The 19,681-nt window shown below is 49.4% G+C and overlaps 1 protein-coding gene across 6 annotated transcripts in view; it reads right to left on the bottom strand.

Annotated features, from left to right (window-relative positions):
* Positions 1–19,681, bottom strand: part of LOC105190039 (ras-specific guanine nucleotide-releasing factor 2) — a 55,522-nt gene that overhangs the window by 11,536 nt on the left and 24,305 nt on the right. For all 6 annotated transcript variants that reach the window (XM_025300714.1, XM_025300708.1, XM_025300713.1 and 3 more), the window contains exons 5-11: positions 8,473–8,579; positions 4,029–4,176; positions 2,846–3,165; positions 1,757–1,986; positions 1,153–1,346; positions 329–454; positions 138–240 (exon numbers count right to left, since the gene is read on the bottom strand). In XM_025300714.1, the coding sequence (XP_025156499.1) occupies positions 138–240; positions 329–454; positions 1,153–1,346; positions 1,757–1,986; positions 2,846–3,165; positions 4,029–4,176; positions 8,473–8,579 (1,228 nt within the window). The remainder of the gene's footprint in view (positions 1–137; positions 241–328; positions 455–1,152; positions 1,347–1,756; positions 1,987–2,845; positions 3,166–4,028; positions 4,177–8,472; positions 8,580–19,681) is intronic.

Genomic DNA, 19,681 nt, shown 5'->3' with positions numbered 1-19,681 from the left:
ATCAGTCCGACGCGAAACAATTTCGATCATTTAGATTCGCGCGGTTCGAGCGTCGAGAAACTTAGAGAAACACCTCGTGTTGAAGCAAAAATTGCGCAAAAAATTGCGAGGAGGAATACGATTTTTCACGAACTCACCTTGTCTCACGAAAACCTGATTGACATCCAACAAAATGTCGCATCCCTCGACGATCATTCGCTCCACCGCTAAGTTCTTCCTCAGATTCTCGGTCTCACTGACCTGCGGGATAAGACGAAACGCGCAGGGAACAGCGATTAAAACTCGGACGCTCAAAGGCGACGCTCGTGCAGAATTAATTTGCAAGTACCTCGTCGTGCATTTGTCTCGACAGGTCCTCCAACTGTTGCTTGGCATTCTGGAGGCTCTTGCGTTCCACGTGGTCGTACGGCGTGTGCGCCAGTAAGTCGTGCAGAGTAATTATGTACCTCGGAATCTACGGAAGTGAAACGCCACTTTTTTACATATAATCCCGCTACGTTCGCGAGTTTTATCCGAGACGAGTCTAGCGGGTGCGCGTGTAATTAAACTTCTCAAAGCCGCCGCGGCGCGAACTTCGCGAAAGCAATTAATGATCGGACACGGAAGTAACAGTAGGCTCTTCGCTGTATTTACAGAGGTTGTTAATTGTATTCGACCGGCGAATTGAGCAAAGTATCTTGCCAAGGCACGAGACGATTTATATTTTTCCGCACCACCGCCGAGAGTCCACTTATCGTTCGACAAGATCCTTACACTTCGTGCATTATTCATGAAAGTTTCCGAACTACCTTGGTCCGATAGACTGTCTACGCCTCCCCTGCTCCGCCCTCCTGAAGAAACTCCATCGTATCAGCGAGATTATCGCTGCGTTTTTTCCCGTTCTCGCCGCGAGAAAACGAGTGGTCGCGTGGAAGCGAACAACGCGAGCGAGCGATCGATGCGAGCGAGTCGATCTCGCCCCGCGAATTTCATGGCGATAATTTCAAAGCGAAATCCTTCCTTGAAATCGTCCAGAGATACGCTCGCGACACGTGTCTTGCGTGAGGTCATTCGCGAAATAGGTCGGGACGACAAAAATGCAGTCGGGCGTTTTAATAATGACAGTTTCACGCCAACATTCACACACACGCTTCTCTTGACCGAGGTTATTACCTGATGCATGGGATATGTTAAAAAGGTCTCCAGGGATCGTCCTTGGCAGGCAGTCTTTTGCTCCGACCTCTTGAGCAATGCCGCGAACGAGGCTGATTGCTTGCATTCGGTTAACACTTGAAGGCTGTAGTGGTGGTTTCGCACGTACTCTTGATATATCGATAACATCGGTAGCAGCATGTCAAACAAGTCACCTGCGTGCATTACAGACGTCACGACCGGTCAATTGCGCAACATGAACTTTCCTTTCTCTTTTTGCAAAATACAGACGCTAATGTGTGTATTAATATTAATGCGCGTTAATGCCAATATAACGTGTCGACATAATGTCAATATATTATATGTATATTAACATTAATGTGCTCATCAGCAGTATGTATCAATTAGTGCGCTAATGTATATTTTTATGCAAAACGAAGAGAGAGGAAGCTGCGAAATAAGATATCAGGTTGAATATCGGAAACTTTGCAATTTCCCGGAACATCGCAACAAAATTAAATTTCAGCTTTCGATCCGTGGAGGATCAGAGAGACAATTGTTCACATGTGTTCGCGTCATTCGCGTATCATATCAATCGGTATCGCGTTTCATCAGTGATTCGTACCTAAAACTAAAGTGGGCCAGCTCTCCATACGAGAAGTGAGACCCTTCAGGAAGATCTGATGAAGGAACAGCACGGTCTCGCTATTCAAAAATATGCTATTCACATCCTCGTGACTACATGGGGGTTTCTTTGAACTGGCAGCCATCTTGAAAGGCCTCAGAAAACAGATTACTAAAACCTCCATCTGCTCCGTGTACTCCACCTCGGCCTCCACCATTTTAAATACCAGACTGAAACGGGATGACATACACACATGTATATATACACACGCGCGCACACACATATAGACATTCAGTGTCCTGTGGCACGAATTAAATGAAACCAATAACCGTTGCCTTTTACGTCACTATTATATCAGGAATGAAAAGAAATATCGGAGCGAGAGGGCCGCGCCTGATTAAAAAATCTCCCAATGGCGACGAAAAACCACGGGCGGAAACGTGATCGGCGAAATAAAGGAATTGATTCCGCGGAAGCAAGAATATTCCTCGAGATCGATACTCTTTCGATTCCTTAACACGCGCAAAACGAAACTTCATTGTTATTCCACGCGTCGGCCAAGGAGCGCATGAATTTTATTCGATGCTGAATTTTACCCGGCGAAAGCGGAATCCTCACGTCGCTCGCGATGCCTGCGTCTCTCTTCGATGTCGGTTTTCGCGTTTGATTGGCACTCGTCAATACACTAATTGTCAAATACGAGTTATCTCGTAGCCGGTATGCGAAAGGAATTCTCTGCGTCATATGTCAGCTGCGAGTTAACTCACATCGATTTTTGCTCGCTTCTTTGTGAGTGCTGCTGAAGGATAAGCTGAAGGATACAATTAATTGGAATGTTGAAATAACACGCTGCTTTAAAAACAGTGTCGAGAGCAAGGTTTTCCGATGTCACCGACGTGTCAATTTCGTCGAAGTTAATTCGATCGCAGAACCGGATATCCGGGACCGCAGGTCCGGGAGATTCGCGGTGAGGCCTTCCAATGGGTGCGTGAAGTCCGCGAACAAGTTGACGAACGTAATCGTGCTCAATTCGAGGAAAAACAGACAGAAGCATAGAGAGAGAGAAAGAGAGAGAGAGAGAACAATTACCTGTTCCGCTTGCGCATGCTTTCTGCGTGCGGGCTTTTGATGTACTGTTCAACGATTTGCTTCCAACGCCTACGGCATAGCCAGCCCCTGAAGAAACTCTGGACCTTCTTGATTTTCTGCATTTCAATGGAACCCTCCATAATGCCGCGTAATGCGGGCGCCCCTCCGAATCCGGTTCCGGCGATGCCGTGAGCCATACCGCCGAGTGCTTGAGATCCGCTGTATAAGCTACCGGTACCTTGAGACATAGTCCTTTGAACCACCGGTCTACCATACGTCGGCGTCACCGAGGGTCTCAGTTCTTTTTTAAGTGTACACAGCTGTAACGATAACCGAAGTCCGAGAACGTGATCTCATAAGAAGGGAAATGATTGGAGCAAAAATCGATCCGCACATCTTCCCGCTCGCTGTAAGCCGAGCCGAGGGGAGAATGTTCAAGCGATAGTCGGAGGAAGGGGAAGATCGTCAGAGGAGAGAGTGTAAATAAATATTTTTCGTCGCACAGGCCGTAGCGAAAGCCCCGATTTATTTTTCATCTGTTCTCGATTCGATTAAACCGATTCGGTCAAACCTTCACGCGGAGGACTAAATTAACGCGAGGGAGCGACTTGAGGAATAGGGTGGTGCGATACAGCAGGAGGGTGGGGCCTTGTTGGTGAGGGCGAGCGAGCAGCAAGAAAACACGAGCGGTTCCGATGGAATTTCAGATCGTGGCGTATTTATCGTCGGCGTGTGTTTCACTCCGGAGACAAATAAAAGCCGACTCGTCGTCGAGGAAATGCAATTTAATTCATCCCTCTGGTATCCAGTCGCGCGAAGGAACTATGCGCTGCTCGACGAGGCGAGGCGAGGCGAGTCGAGGCGTGCCGTATAAAAACCGTCTTCCTCGATTCTACCTCGCGGACTGGATATTCCGTGAAAATTCGTCTCCGTCGTTTTATTAATCGCCGGTCTTTGAGGGATTAACGCTCAGTTATTGGAAAACAATGAAAAAGGAAGAAAACGACACGGCAACGTCGACACGTTCGAGTGTCCTCGAGCGTCGAATTCTTCGACGCTTTTTCAAGAATTGGACCACTCGCGGTCGAGCGCGGACGGGAGCGCGAAACCACCCCATCGTCGGTTTGAATTATCGCGGAAGAAATGCGACGGGCTGGCGATACGGTCGGATATGACCACTGACCTCGGCTCGCAGCTTTTTTATCTCCGACGCCAATTCCTCGCATTGCTGGGTGTACTGCCACTTGGCCGTCTTCTCGCTCTCGACGATTTGCAACAGGTGCAGGTGCTTTTGCTCGAGCTCCTCCTTTTGCAGCAGCAATTTGTTAAAACTGGAATCAATAGCCAAGGAAAACGGGAAAGTTGAGTTGGAACTTGAACATGTACGTGTGTATGTGTGTGCGCGCGCGTGTGGTCGTATTCGCGCGACGCGGCGACACTTGAGAGCGTAATTTAAGCGGGACAGCGTCGCAGGAGAAAATAAAACGGCAGATCGTACGTATCGAAAACGAAAGAAAGAAGCGAGAAATACACGCGAAATGAACATTCCTCGAATTTCGTGCTAAAATGATGTTACGTTTTTTTTGTTAGCAGTCACGGGGAGACTGAGAAACAGAATTTCGTAAAAATTCGGAATATTTTTCAACGGACTGAAACACACACGCAAAAAATACACATGTATATTCCCGTCCTCTCTTTCTTCCTCTCTCTCTCTCTCTCTCTCTCTCTCTCTCTTTATTTTTTGTTGTTTTTTTTTTTTTGAAAGATGCAACTCCTGAAAATTTCGACACATGGCGCAAACGACTCCAAATTGACGAACGACCGCGCGGCTGAAAAGTGTATCGCAATTACGCGTCTCGGGTCCCTGGGACACAATGGCGATGTGACGCTCGTGACGAATAAAACGTCGGGATTTCGCGACTAAACGCGGATGGATCAGCGACTTCTTTCCCCCGGAATATCTCGCTGCTTCGGTGCGTGTAACTCACGATACTTGGCGTCTACAATCTGTCGGCATAATCTTGGCGAGGAAAAAGGAGAGTGCGCGGTAATCCCTCCGAGTCGGTTCCACAAGCAAAGTGATACGACGAGTGATGAAACCAGTCAACGAGGGGCCAAGTTATTTCAGCGCGCCCAGAGAGGGAGAGGGAAAGCACCACTTTTTATGCGCTTTGGGATCTGTGTGTCCCCTCAAGCGCCTAAAAATTAATTGATACAAAATACAAAATTTTAAAATACAAAACATGAAAGACAGAGAGAGAGAGAGAGAGAGAGAGAGAGAGAGAGAGAGAGAGAGAGAGAGAGAGAGAGAGAGAGGGAGAGAGAGAGAGTCTTTAGGAAGGAATCACATATCGCGGAAGATATACGCATACACGCGTTTTTATACGCGGAGTTTGTACTCGCTTTGATTTTCGATACTACGCAGAATAATTCGCAATTTCCGCAAGGTACGTTTCACCGTCGCATTTTCCCGAACGTTTATTGCGTCTAGCCTCCCTCTCCCCCTGCTTCTCTCGTGGAGCGTTAAACATCCGCCTGAATTTCCATTTTCCGAAATTTTCACTATTCGCATGATAAACGAAGTGAACATAGCGATTGTGTTTGCCTCACCGAAAACAAATTTTTTTCCCGATCTCGCGCGGATTTTAATAGGTCATCGCCATTCGGAATTTTAAAATTTTACAATAGATCCGCCACGTCCTGTATCCAATCGCATTCACGGTTCTCTATAAATTGCCGCAAAAGCACACAGCGCGAATCGCCGCGTCCGGTCCAACGTTGACCATTTACGAGGACGAGTTCCTGTTTGAGTTCGTGCAAAAACAAACGGCCGGACTTGGACCGCGTCGCGCGTCGAGGAGTTATCGCGTTATCGATCGGACCGCCTCGTGACATGAGATACTCGAAGAAGTATATATCAACCCTCTGTTTTCGAGCACGCGACGCGCCGGAATTGCGCCGAACGTATAACACGGATATCATTATCTATGCATATTACGGTGCACGTTAGCGGTAATCTGAGGAGTCGGCCACTTCGCCGTTGAATGTGCATAAGTCTGGCCTGTAAAACGAGCAGCAGCGCAGGATGTAGTTTGCCGTGCGCTGTGCGCGGTATAACGAAGGATGGGATATCTTTCCCCGCGGGAATAGCCGCGTACGCCACTGCGTTTTACGCGACATCAATGATCGAGAAGGCGGATTAAATGAGTTGGGATCTCACGAATTTCGCTGCGCGCACAAATTACACGACGTGTTTTCGTAATTCGGCCCGTTCCTTTTCGAAGGACCAGTGTGCGCTCTTGGAAGTTGAAAAGAGATAGATATGCAGTTGCGACTGTGGTGGAGGAAGGAGGAAAAGAGAAACTAACGCGAGGTAATGAAGGAGTTGCTGCGAAAAGGAACAGACTAATTGCCTCCGCGTGAAATTTGAGAGGCGCCTAATTGTAGCCGGAGCAAAAACGAATCGTCGAGTTGGACAAATAAACGGTTCGGCGGCAAAAGTACACGATGACGTGTGGACGTGATGTCGATGGTTCGGCGGAATACAAACGTCCTCTATTAATTCGCGAGGTGTCAGCCGCGGAAATACAGATCTCCGGCCACCATTTTTCCCCATTGCCGCGTAATAGCATTACGTGTGTTGCATGGCGTCCGGTATTGAAGCGACGAGTTTGGACGCATCTGCGAGCTTCAGTTTGGAACGATCGCAAGGAACCGCGTTGTGAAATACCTGCGACGGGAAAAATTACGGACGCGACGACGATCTTATTCTCCCGGCTTTTCCGCAACCTTTCCGCGACCTCGCGATCGGAGAAGCAACGCCGGCGACGAGAATATCACGCGAAAGTTAGTCACTTCACCGAAAGAAGCGAGCAACTTAAATTTGTCCGTCGAAGCTCGTCCGCACTGTTGCGATTTTCGTCACTCGCAGTCGACGAGCTAATCTCCGAGACTCGCCCTGCGAATCCGTATTTCTTAACGAGCGTAAACTCGACGTTGCGCAGAATATTGCGCGACGTAAACCTTTTCATTTTTAACCTTTTCACCTTTGAATATCCTGGTTAGTTTAGCGGCAATTAATTCCAACCAGTCAATTTGTGGATTTACCTATTTATTCATAAAAATTGTAATTCGCCGCTGTTCACATAACAGCGCATTGATAAACTTAATATAAAAGCAACAGCAGATTCGGAACGTTTCCAGGAGTACATATCAGACACGGAACAGCTTCGCTCCTTTTTCCTGGAAAACCGGATCAGTCACGGGCCAGAAATAAATCCCTCGATCATCGAAGAAATCGGCTCGCGATTATTAAGAACGTATTTTCGCACAGACAAATATCGGTCTTTCCTCGATAAATCTACGGCGAATCTACGGCTCGTCCCTGTTAAGAAGCGTTTGATAGCGTGACGAGGATTACTCAGAACACGATAATATCCGCAAATTACAGCGGCCGGGATTAATAGAGGCCGCCGGGCTGAGACGACTCGATGTTAATGCGCTGCCAGTAAACGTATTTATCAGCGCATCAACGAGATTAAGGGAGTCTCCGGCGAATAATAGGCAAAGTATAGAGCGGCGGTCTAAAGCGCCCGACGACATCGGTGAACAATGTTAACCGTTGCTGCGCCGCGAGTGCAAACCGCGTTATCTGTTTGCGGACTTATTTCGCGCTATCTCGCGCCCGCCCGCTCGCCCGTTTCCCGCAAGATAAACGCGTGCAAATTCCCGGCCGCATGCTCCGAGATTACTCACGGCCGTTGTTACCGGGGAAGGAAAGAGGGAAGAAAAGGGAACCCGAGAGATCGCTAAATCCGGGGCGGCTGATAACGGAGCAGCGGACGAGGTGTGTACGTTTACGCAGGCTGTAACTTCTGGTTAATGAAACTCGCGAAAAATCCTCCGCCACTGCCGTCGCGGCGTCGTCGCGGGGAATATTACACGAAACGCCGCCCGTAATTCGGTCGGCCTGCCGGCCGACCAGTGAAATATCGTAGCGAGAGTTATATTGTGAAAGCTTTTATCGCATGTATGAGATTGTATTTTAATTCGTACTAGGTCGAGTATCGACGTCGAATATCGAATATCTCTGACGCGCGCGCACATAACAGGTTTAAATCCGAAAGAGTTTTAACGAGATTGCAGTATAAATCGACAATGTCATATTTAATTTTTCTATCAAAGACCGAGAGAGATAAAAATAGACGGAAACAGAGAGAAAGAAAGAGAGAGAGAGAGAGAGGGGAGAGAGAGAGAGAGAGAGAGAGAGAGAGAGAGAGAGAGAGAGAGAGAGTCGAAAAGCTAAAGTATGCGACATCAATCTCATAATTGACTCAACGTGAGACCGACAACGCAGAGAAACGTTTGCTTTCGTTTCCTTCTTTTCTTTATTTTCTCCTTGCCTTTATCCCTTTCTCCGCGATTTTCGGACGAAGTTAATCGCCGGCACGCGATCTAATTGGAACTTCGAATTTAAACGCGACTCGCCGTAGAGCATCCTCGCCGTAGGTCATCGGGGATGATCGTGGTGATTTACGAGATCGAGCAGCTCGCGCAATCTCCATAAATCAGAGCGACGTGTGCGTTGTTTTAATCGGCCGGATCTTCGATTCGGCGCGAGCGGTTACCTGGCTTCTTGTATCGCGTCGATCCATGTTTTGCAATCCGTCTCGGTGGCCGCTTTCAGCTCGTATTGCCGTTGATTCTCCCTCCTGTACGATATCGCGAAACAGTGCTGCAACAAAAAGACAGAAAAGGGAATAGAGAATAAAAATATAATAAAGAATCGAGTTTGCGCCTAATGCGAAGAGCGACTGAACGCCGTGGGCGACCAGACGACGGAAAGAACGCGACTTTTCTTCCCCCGTTCTCTCTTCTTTGTGACTTGCATACAGCGAGGAAAAATATTCGATTTATGCAATGAAGACCGTCCCGCGTGCAAAAATATACGAACCAACGACACTACAAAGCGTAAAAAGAAGTAAGAAGCGCTCCGTGCATTCTTCTCTCTCTCTCTCTCTCTCTCTCTCTCTCTGCTTTTATCTCTCTCTCTCTCTCTCTCTCTCTCTCTCTCTCTCTCTCTCGGTCTTATTTGCGTACGTTGCTATTTATAAGCCGTGCGCAAATCCGGAAGCACCTACTCTCGGATATCATACGGTCATCTCTTATATGCTGCGAATAAAGCGCAAATAAAAAGCACGGAAGTGCCCTCGTTTTCGCTTTCGCGCGGAAATGGTGTCTCTGCGTTTAGCAACCACGGTAAACTTTATTCGTCCACGCGAACACTCTCACTATGCTCGACATCCACCGTATGCGAATAACTATGTGGATAACTATGCGATCGTGGTGCGAATCGAAAACACGCGCGACGCGAATTCCGTTCGTGTCTCGTTTTCGCGCGCCAACTTGCGGAACCATATCCAACGAAGATAGCGAGCCGAGCTCTCTTCCTCCGTGACTTTTCCTCCGCGGATTTCTCGGGTTAAGTAGAGAAATTACAGAATTATAAATATCTCCTGCGCCGGGGACGACGTATATAGACGACGGGTAGAGGTAATGGCCATGGCCGCTCACACTTAGAGAGTGGGAAAAAAGTGCATGAAGCTCGTAGCGGTGACGCAGTTTGCAAACAACTTTCCCCATCCGGCCGCTCGTTTATGTCCGACAACATTCCAGAAGGCAAACACGCGGAAATGGGGAATGCACCTCGCCGTGGAGGCACTCTACTTTGCGTTTTCAAAGGAAATTCTCGACCTGTTTTTATTTGCGATTCTCATTCACGAGACGTGTTTGGCAGTGCGCCTCTGCGCAACCGTCCTCTATCTCGTGTCGTCACTTGCGCCGCGGGCGTCTGCATTTTGCAGAAACGCGGGACGACACATTTCTCGTCGTCGTTGTCGTCGTCGTCGTCGTCGTCGTCGTCGTCGTCGTCATCGTCGTCGTCGTCGTCATCTTCTTAATGCATAACGGAACGGACAGTTGCACACGCCGATCTCCCCATATGGACGCTCGTTCACTCGCGACATACTCCCTTGCTAAGCGCGCAGGAGGAACCTGCCATTTTTCTCTCGTTTCAACTTTCAGAATATTTATTCTTTTCCCCTGTTTTTTTCCCTTTCGAGCACACAGACGGGAAAAAATTGCACCGTACACTCGGCGTATTATCACGAGCGGGATAACTGGGAATAAGCTGGGAAGTTGCGGCCACCGCGAAAACGCGGCTGCCGCGTCTTTTTTTATCTTTTTCTCTTTTGTTTCACGTGCGTGTTTGTAACGTAGGAGTTTACCGAGCGGAGAAGAATGTGCAGTTTCCTCGGTCTCCTCAAAGCGAGAGCGCATTTAGTTATGCCGCATGTAAGCCACGCTTCCTTATAGTCCACTTGAGAAAAAAAAAAAAGGAAGAAGGAGAAACAGAGGGAGGGAGAAAGGGAGAGAAAAGGGGAAGAGAAAGAGCAATCATATTCGTAATCATTTCCTTTATACAGACAACGAAACGGCACGAAACAATCCGCGGCGACGGTGGTTCTGCGGCGATCGAGGTAAACTCGATTACCATGCTTAGTTATCGCACGTAATGAAAGAACAAACAGGCTTGACTTCCGCGCCGAAAGGATTAAAGCAGCCTGATTATCCCTCTTTCACGGCAGCCCTCTCGCGCAGCTTCGCGCGCGCTCGTGCATTAGCTAATTCTCGTCGCGGTTGGCATCGATTCGTCGAGCCGCGGATTCCAACGCGAATTACACGCACATTCGCGTTAATTAATTAAAATCTGAGGTGACAATGTAAAACGGGCGCGTAATTATACTCGCGGACAGCATTAAAACGCAATAACACACAACGAGCTTTCTCTCCCTCTTCCTCGTTCTGTTCCTCTCCTCGACCCGGCCGGGAGGTCGGATTACGCGCGAGCGCGGCTCGAATATTCGCGGTTCCCGCGTACGTACACACACTTCGTATGACCACGCACGCGCGATCGGAAATTATTAATATCAACACCACCCTGAAAGCGCGCTGTCGCATAAGCTCGTTAATTAAAAACCAAAAATAGATTCCAGGGAAAAAGAGAGAGAGAGGGAGAGAGAGAGAGAGAGAGAGAGGGAGAGAGAGAGAGAGGGAGAGAGAGAGAGTATGGCCGCATTATCAACACGTGCACGCGTTTCACCAACGCACGGCTTACGCCAAGATTCGCTCGCAAGAGCGAAGCTATTCGAATTTAAAAGTGCACCCCGATTTCGTTCCCTTGCTCCACATTACTTTACCCCCCTCCTCCTCTTTCTCTCTCTCTCTCTCTCTCTCTCTCTCTCTCTCTCTCTCTCTCTCTCTCTCTGCGGAGTCTGCAATAAGTATGCGTGTGTCTGAGTACTCGAGAGGAGTGACTAATTGAAGTACATTGATATTACTTAAGCTTCGTTAACCGACGTCGGGCGCCGGCGAGAAGGACGTTCCGTCGACTCTGATTGTAACGTCCTATTGTGTTGGAGGCGAACGACAAAGATACTATCGGGGTCCGATATGTTGCATCAGTCGCGACGCGATACGATACGGGCTACTTGTCAGCCGGGCCACAAATGCGAGATGAAATCAGGCGTGACAATGACTATCCGAACGAATGTTCACGAGCCAGTCATCGGGGTTGGAGGGGCCGTAAGTCCTGCGCAAACTGATTAAGTAGATTCTGCGATATTACTTAGAGACACTGGAGTCCCCGAGTGCGCAGCACCGATCGGTCGGTCGGTCGGTCGCGGCAAGCACGGCACGGTGGCGTACCGTTTCAATTATGGAAACTCCATTAGTTGGCGCAATCGATTTTCCATGTTCCGAGGATATCGCGCACACGCTCGCCTGCTCGGATTATCTATCGCACGAAACAGAGAATACCTTATCAATCGGCCACGGAAGGCGAGTAGATCGTCGAGAGGGCTCGTTTATCTCCCCATTACGTCCGATCTAATGTCCGCTCGCGATAAAACGTAGGGAACGGGTTCGACAGAGAATCTGTTCTATTATTCTGCACCGTAAGAGTTCTACTCTGTTCCACCTCGCGAGCGCGCTACGAAACGTACACGTACTTGAAACTCGGGTAGACTCATCAATTATGCAGCCGGATCTCGGCCTGCCGCGCTGTTATTACGCGCGAAGGATGAGGAAGTTTCGAAGGATTTCATTTGTGTATGCACGTCGATTGTTATTGTTCTCCGTACTCGCGATCACTCGGAGAGTCTCAACGCAGTGATACCCCCGCGGGCACTGCATGTCCACGTGAAGAAATTTTCGAAGAATCCTTCCCCCGAGGAATAGCCGCCCGCGCCGGTGCCGTCGAAGGCGATCGCGATGTTGACGTATTGCACTCGCGCGAATCTGACGCGCTTTACTCGTACGACGAGTAGAGCTTTACTCGTTCTGCAAGTTCGAATTCAGCCCTCAGCATCGGAAAGTTGAGAAAGTGAACGCCCCAAGTTCCTTGAATTCGTTCGTCACCTCGCGACGAGCGTTTGCGCGCGCGCGCGCGCGTTATTTCGCATTTCCGCCAGCGCGGTATTGTTTTCGCATTTTTGTACTTATGGATGCACCATTCTCGCGCTCTTCTTTCCTCCATCTTCTTTCTCCCCTCTCCTCTCTCTCTCTCTCTCTCTCTCTCTCTCTCTCTCTCTCTCTCTCTCTCTCTCTCTTTCTCACCCGCTGTCTCGTTATCTCGCCCACACTGGAATCTTAACCTGAAGATTCACAACGACACAAAGCAAATTTCACGCAACGGAGATACCTCTCTCGTAAACCTCTTACATAATGCGCACACATGTCCTGCAGGATACGATGCCCAAGATGCAGGAAAAGGCTAAAGAGTATCGCGACCGCAACAGAGAGTTCGTCCCGGGAACAGAATCCCGCCGGGCACGCGCCGCGACTGCTGCGTTGCTTCATAATTAATCGGAAAATCAAAATACACGATGAGGCCGCTAATCGTCCGACCCCGCGAATCAAGAGACACCGATTCCAAATTGAACAACTCCCGTATGCGTGAATATTAACAACAAACAAGATACCGGCACGGATCAATATGTCCTCGAAAATGCAAACATACTCCGCTGCCACTGTATTTTACCCTCTGCCTAGGGTTGCCAAATCCAAGAGTTAAAATTACCGGACATTTCTTCTTCGGTGACAAACCCAAAACCGGACTAAACCGGAATAATAAACAGAAATAATAATCATAACGTCACATTAAATACAAAATATGACAAGAACTTATGTACAATATTTAATTTCCAAACAATTTTATAAACAAGATTAGATTGAATAAAGTAATAAACTATTACTTTTTTAATATATATGGAATGACGGATCGGCAGATCATCTACTAGATGGCTTTCCGTGGCGCTCGATCGTTCGTCGAGGCGCTTGAAACGGAGAAACGTTGCTAAAATCTGAACTCTCATTCCATTGATTGGATTTAACTTAGGAACCGGACATATGACGTCCGGTTTGACTTATCAACCGGACACTGGACAAGACTTCTGAAAGCCTGACAGTCCAGGTCAAAACAGTCCAGGCAGTTGGCAACCCTACCTCTGCCTGCGGTTCGTCCGGCTACTCGAAGGATTGCGACACGCTGTTGCGTACGCCAGCTTCGACGAAGCCAAGACACGCCGCCAGTCTTTCTCATAGCTCGAATCGTATCACGTCATATTGCAATCAGATGCAATGGGAACAATGAGATTTATGGAATTTCGACTCGGTAGGAACATTAAGGCCATTTTTTAAGGCTTCATTGAAGCTTCGCGTACACGTCGCGGTGCGCACTGAATTTTCGCTCGCTTCCCATCTTTTGTGGACACGCGATCCCATCAGCTTTGCGTCTTACAAAAAGTTGAACTACTTGCTTTATAATAATAAGATGAGGGCAGTTCGTTGTGGGGATTGCGACATCGCGCATTGAAAAGATTGCGGTGTCTTCCATCTGCGAATGACGCCGCCGATCGATCGACGTCCCTTTGCACCGCGTCTTCTTTTTCCCCGTGGCTTTGAAGAGCAACGGGGATTTAATGGCGATACGAGAAGTATCGGGAAAAGAAATCCTCTCCGGGGGGTTGGAGGATAACGGTAAGACCGAGCCAACGAAGCGCATAATTCCCCCGTGGATCCGGCGAGCTGCTCGCTCTTGAAACTGCCGATCTCTCGTGAGCGCGCGTAAAGTCTATCCTGACGTTTGTGACAACCACATGGGACTCGTCGGAATGCAATTCGCAGCGAGAGAGAGAGAGAGAGAGAGAGAGAGAGAGGGAGAGAGAGAGAGAGGGAGGGAGACCGCTGCAATCGATAATCTCGCGAAGCACGGCTTTTGACTGTTTAATACTATATACCGGCAATCTCCGAAACTGTTTCGCCGAGACAATCCGCGTAATTCGCGCGGTACAAATCTGATCACAACATTAACGAACGAAGATAATCGCTCGAAATACAAATGTCCTGACACAGAGCAAAGGACTGTCCGGCCCGTTTGCGAGAATTGAGAGGAACAACGAGAAATGCTTCACTTGCCATCTCGGACTCGTGATTTCGCGGTGAATTCCTTCACCGCGAGTATCAACTCGAGCGCCACGTCAATTTATTTCTCCAATTGAAGCTCCAATTGCCAAGAATAAGGTAGACAAATACAATGTGCGATGCGTAATTTGCGCCAGCTCGTTTCAGCGACTGCCTACACCGGGCCGTATATTTAACTGATTACATGCGACTGGCTGCGCTCGGCGTGTAAATTTACGAGACACGGCGATATTGTATTCACCGATCGCCGCTCAGCTATCCGTGACGATCGATGTGTCGGTAAACTTTCGCGAATATCGCTGAAATTGCAGAAAGCACGCGACAGGCGCTATTTATATCATCTCACGTTGACGTTTCTTTCAGCTCGCCTTGCGTGAGAAGAGAAAAAGACGCGAGTCGCGGATGTTTGATAAATCTGGACACCTGTCGGCGACACTGCCGCTACTACTGAAAGCGACGTACATAGAGCGGCGACGAATTACCGGCTCGTCAGGTCTCAGCAAGGCAGAACGCTAAGCCGGCAATCCATCATCCGACCTGCAACTGCGTCGGCGGTGCCGCGCGATTTACTGTACGGATACGATACGCACGCAGTTACTTAAGGACAATTTCTGCCCTGGGAAGCTTCTCGCTCTGATAATTTGTCCAACGGGCTGCGGGGAAGCTGGATCCTCACGAGGAATCGCTGCGTCTTATCTCGGCGAAACCTCGCTTCCTAATAGTCTGCGCTCAGACTCGGCCATAGCTGTGTAACTTTTCGCCCAACAGCTTCGTTCACGCGGCCACGCGCACCGGTTTGCTTAACGATCTCCGGCTCGCCGCGTATCGCTCCAACTTCTCGGCGCCGGGCCCGGTCGAATGAAAGCGCGACCTCGCCGAGATTTACATTCCGCCCGGTCCTCCGTTTTCCTCCGCGGCGCCGATTAGCCCCCCTGCACCCTCCGGCGAAGCGCCTCGAGTCGCTCACGCAGACGAAGCGCACGATCATATGACGGTATTGTTATTATTACAGGAGTGTGCAACAAGCCCGCGGGCGCGAGTCGCCTTCGGCGCGTGTCAAGGTCGCGAGCTATCGACTTGGCGCAGAATTGCATGGAGCTCGCGGCCGCGCGGAAATCGTAAACATCATGGCTTTCGCCGAATCCTCCCCCGGATAGAGGCAGAGGCTCCGCAGAGGTGGTAAATACGCGCGGCGGTAGGCGTTTGATGAAAGAGAGACCGCGGCCGTGCTAATGGTAATCCTGATTGAGAATTTAATGCCTGTTTAATAAGCAAGCGTTCTCTATACATTCGTCTCGCTCGTTAAATCCCGCTCGATGAATGCGTCATGATACAAAGGGGAACGACAGCATGGTTGTGCCGCGCCACCGCAACCCCGTACGCTCCCTTGTTCCCTCGCCACGCTCCGCTCCATGAGAGGCGCTTGCAAAAAAAATGAAGAGGTGGAAAGTGGGGAGGAAAAGCGCGGTGAATTAAAAACGGCCCGACGCCTACAGACGGCATGCCGTAATTGGTTGTCGCGTGAAATGGCCGCAAAGCCGAATGATCAGCGCGAGAAGGCACGGGTGAGTTCAGAGTTCTCTCGGTTTGTGAAAAAAACGTATCGGTGAGAGGCGCGGATAAATATTTGGCGGCGCAGCGAAAAATCCGATGAAACGGGCCGGAATAAATTGTTTTATCAATAAACAGTGACACACACGCGTACTCGTGCGTGTTCGCATTTACATTTTTGAGAATAAATATCTTCCTTCGGGCGAGACGCGGCGGCTCGCATTCGACGAAAATATCGCGCGTCACATGCCGCGATTATGGAATTCAAAGAGTAAGCTGGATAAAATTTGATCCGCTCTAGACCCGCGATATTATAGTCGCCCGCGGCTTTGCAACAAGAGAATCAGAGAGAAAATTAAAAAAGAGAGGGAGAGAGAGAGAGAGAGAGAGAGAGAGGCGGGGAAGGAGAGAGCGAAAACCGGAGCAATTTCGGCGAATTCGATTCTCTCGGCGCTTACACGAGAACGACGCGCAATTTGTCGCGCGAAATACACAAGTTCAAGCCCGTCCATGATCGCCGCGTTGTCGGTACTGGTGTAACGGCGAAACCTTCCTACCCATGTGTGTGTGTGTGTGTGTGTGTGTGTACATTCGCGGTATCGAAATTACATCGGTGTAAATCCCTGTTGAAACGTCCACGCTTGTGCTCATGAATTTTCAAGCGGTAACAGCCATTCGAGGGAGATGCGGAACGGCCTTGAGATATAATTTTCATATGGCGCGTCCGCGCGCGTGCGCGCGCTGGTTGTGCGCGAAACTGAGAGCCAGCTTAAAACCGTGAAAAAATGATGCGGGACGCCTAGGCTGGTGCGGAAAGATCCGGCGCGCCGGGCGCGAAATAAAACATGAGCATTTTAAAAATGTACGAAAAAATGGAAGATAACGTGCGAGGAAAGTTACGATCGTACGTACGCGAGCTGAGACTGAGCGAGGCGGCGAGCAGAATCTACGCGAGTCCGAGGCGAGGACCTTTCGGTAGAACACTCTCTATAATCGCGGCAAGTTTATGCACAACGAGCGACACTCATCGTATTGTCCCACAACGCACGTGTCGCGTAGTGTCCGCTCGTCGCTCGCGTTATCCGATCTTATCGCATCTAAAGGCCATCACACACAAATCAACGTAAGCAGTAAAGAAACTGACCAATCGCAATCAATTATTCTCGCAAGTTTTAAAATGGCCTCCTTAAATTTCGATTGTGATTGATCGATTTGCTTATTGCTTACGTCTTACTGCTTAAGTTCGTTTGTGTGTGATGGCCTTTATACACTCGCCGAAAAAAAGGAAAGAGGAAAAAGACAAAGGAAGCACGCCGGACACGTCGATACGTGTCCGAGTTGCATTTTTTGCGCGAAGAGGAAAAGGAAAAAACCGACTAATTTTTGCGCTTCGATCCGAAGTGCCGGTGACGCATCGCCGCCGCTCGTCGATGCCGAGCAGCCGCGCGCGTGTGTGAAATTAGAACCGATCGATCGCGCGAGAAACAATGAGTCGTCTTCCTCGGCTAAGCGGAACGCCCGCGGTGCGGCGAGATTTTCGCGAAGCGTTGCCGAGAGGCAACCGCGGCGTGCTCGAGAATTATCGTTGAATTTCGCACGCGAAGACGAGGGCGCCAATAAAATCACTCGTCGGCCTCGCGCCTCTCGATATCATCCCCGATATCCTCCCGACGATGCAGGTGCACGCTGCACTGCGTACAATACCGTTTTCCAATATATTTCACATCGTTGGGGATTCAATAATAGACGTTTCCTGCGAGAGAGAGAGAGAGAGAGAGAGAGAGAGAGAGAGAGAGAGAGAGAGAGAGAGAGAGAGCGTGAGAGAGAGGGGCAGGTGGAGAAGGGCAAAAGATGAGAGCTCTTGAATTCCGTCACGGCCGAACGGCGCTCATGTGGGTATCGGCTCTCTTCCGATCGACGTAGGCGGCGAATCGCGAGCCGTGGCACTCGGCTGACGGAATGAAATCCCCAAATGGCTCGTTAAAGCGAAGCGGCGAGTTGAGCAAAAACGGGCGCGATGCGTCTCTGCCGGCTTAACGGGCTTAACGGCGAGCCTAATCAAGTTCTTCGAATGCACTATTCCGCGGTTAATAAGTATCAAGGTATATTACCCGTTACGGCTCGCGCGAGCCGTCGACCAGCATGTCGAGGAGCATTTGAACGAACGCCGCGGATAAATACTTGATGAGAGGAAACACGGGAGGGACAGGAAGTAACTGTCGTTCTCGCTCGCTTTTCCTAGCGGGCGGGCAAAAGTCTCTCCGCTCGCCGGAAATGGACTGCACGTGCACTGACGATCGCGAGCGGCCGAATTTTCGCGTTCACCCTCACGCATGTCGTCCGTGTCTATGTGAACGTTAACTCGCACGTACGTAAATTATTCAAATTAATTAAACGTAACAGAAACGCAATTTTCCATGAGCGGAAACGCGAGCCGGTCACGGGACATATATATATATATATAATCAACATATATATATATAACAACATATATATATATAATCAACATACATATATATATAATCAACCTGTATCAACGCAGAAAATAATACAACGTTACATTCTGAGCGAGTAAATGACTTCGGGCGAATCGAGAGAGCAATTCGCGCGAGGCTGACGAACGCGGAAAAATTAACGAGACGTTCCCGCCGGGCGGCGAGGACGCCTGGCGCGGGCTAATGCCACCCACCGCAACGGGGTCTGTATGAAGTCGCGGCGACGATGAATTAAGAAGTTACTCGACAATTCGCTACGGACTCTAATTAATTAAAATCGCACGAGCCACCCATGAGCCCGCTCCGCCGGTGTGCTGCTATATACCGTCCGGCGGAGTACGCGAGATTCGTAGCGCGAAAGTTGTTGCGATTAATTAGCGCCCCCTGCTGAAGATACGTGCGAAGTGTCACGCTAAACAATACGCCTTTATTGTATTCGCAAAGCAGGCAATTTTGCGCGTCGTTTGTGCGATCGAGTCGGCAATAATAAACGATCAGTTTCACGTACAAACGAAACGCCTCGTCTAATGATCTTCTTCCGCCGAGAATGAAAGAGAGAAAGCGAGAGAGAAAGAGAGAGAGAGAGAGAGAGAGATGGAGAAAGAAAGGGAGGAGAAAGAGAGCAAACGATCCATCGTCTATGGATCGTTCCCTATGGACATCCGTAAGAAATAGCAGGTAAAATAGCGTAGTCGAGAGAGAGAGAGAGAGAGAGAGAGAGAGAGAGAGAGAGAGAGAGAGAGAGAGAGGGGAACATACTCAGAAACGCGACGTTAACTCGTCGACGAACGAAACTTCGCGCACAACGAAGTGGAACAAGAACGGAATAAAGAAGAGAAAGAGGGAAGGAAGAGCGGTGTCGTGAGAATCTCGGAAGTCGGCTCCGAAAACGTTGTTTAAAATCTGGCGATTAACTCGAAGCGCGCGTTCGCGCGCGTCTTTCTGCCTTCACCTACGACCTACATTCCGTCGCCCAAGGCTTCGCTCTCTCTCCCTCTCTCTCTCTCTCTCTCTCTCTCTCTCACAGCGTTCTCTCTCGTCTCGCAGCTGTAATGAGCCGTCGTAAATTTTAATCGCGGTGTATCACTCCTGCCGCCGCGTGATGAATATTCCTGCGGGCAAAGCCGCCTAATCGACGCGTTCGAAACTCCGACAGCCATTCGCTCTATTGTCGCCGAGCGGCCACTTATTGTATGCATCAGCGCTACTATGTACATCAATGCTGCTGTGTACATGCCACTGCTTGCAC

The sequence above is a fragment of the Harpegnathos saltator genome, unplaced genomic scaffold (genome assembly GCF_003227715.2).
Source record: "Harpegnathos saltator strain DR-91 unplaced genomic scaffold, Hsal_v8.6 scaffold38, whole genome shotgun sequence".
Classification (NCBI taxonomy): domain Eukaryota; kingdom Metazoa; phylum Arthropoda; class Insecta; order Hymenoptera; family Formicidae; genus Harpegnathos; species Harpegnathos saltator.
This window is presented reverse-complemented; position numbering and strand designations above follow the sequence as displayed.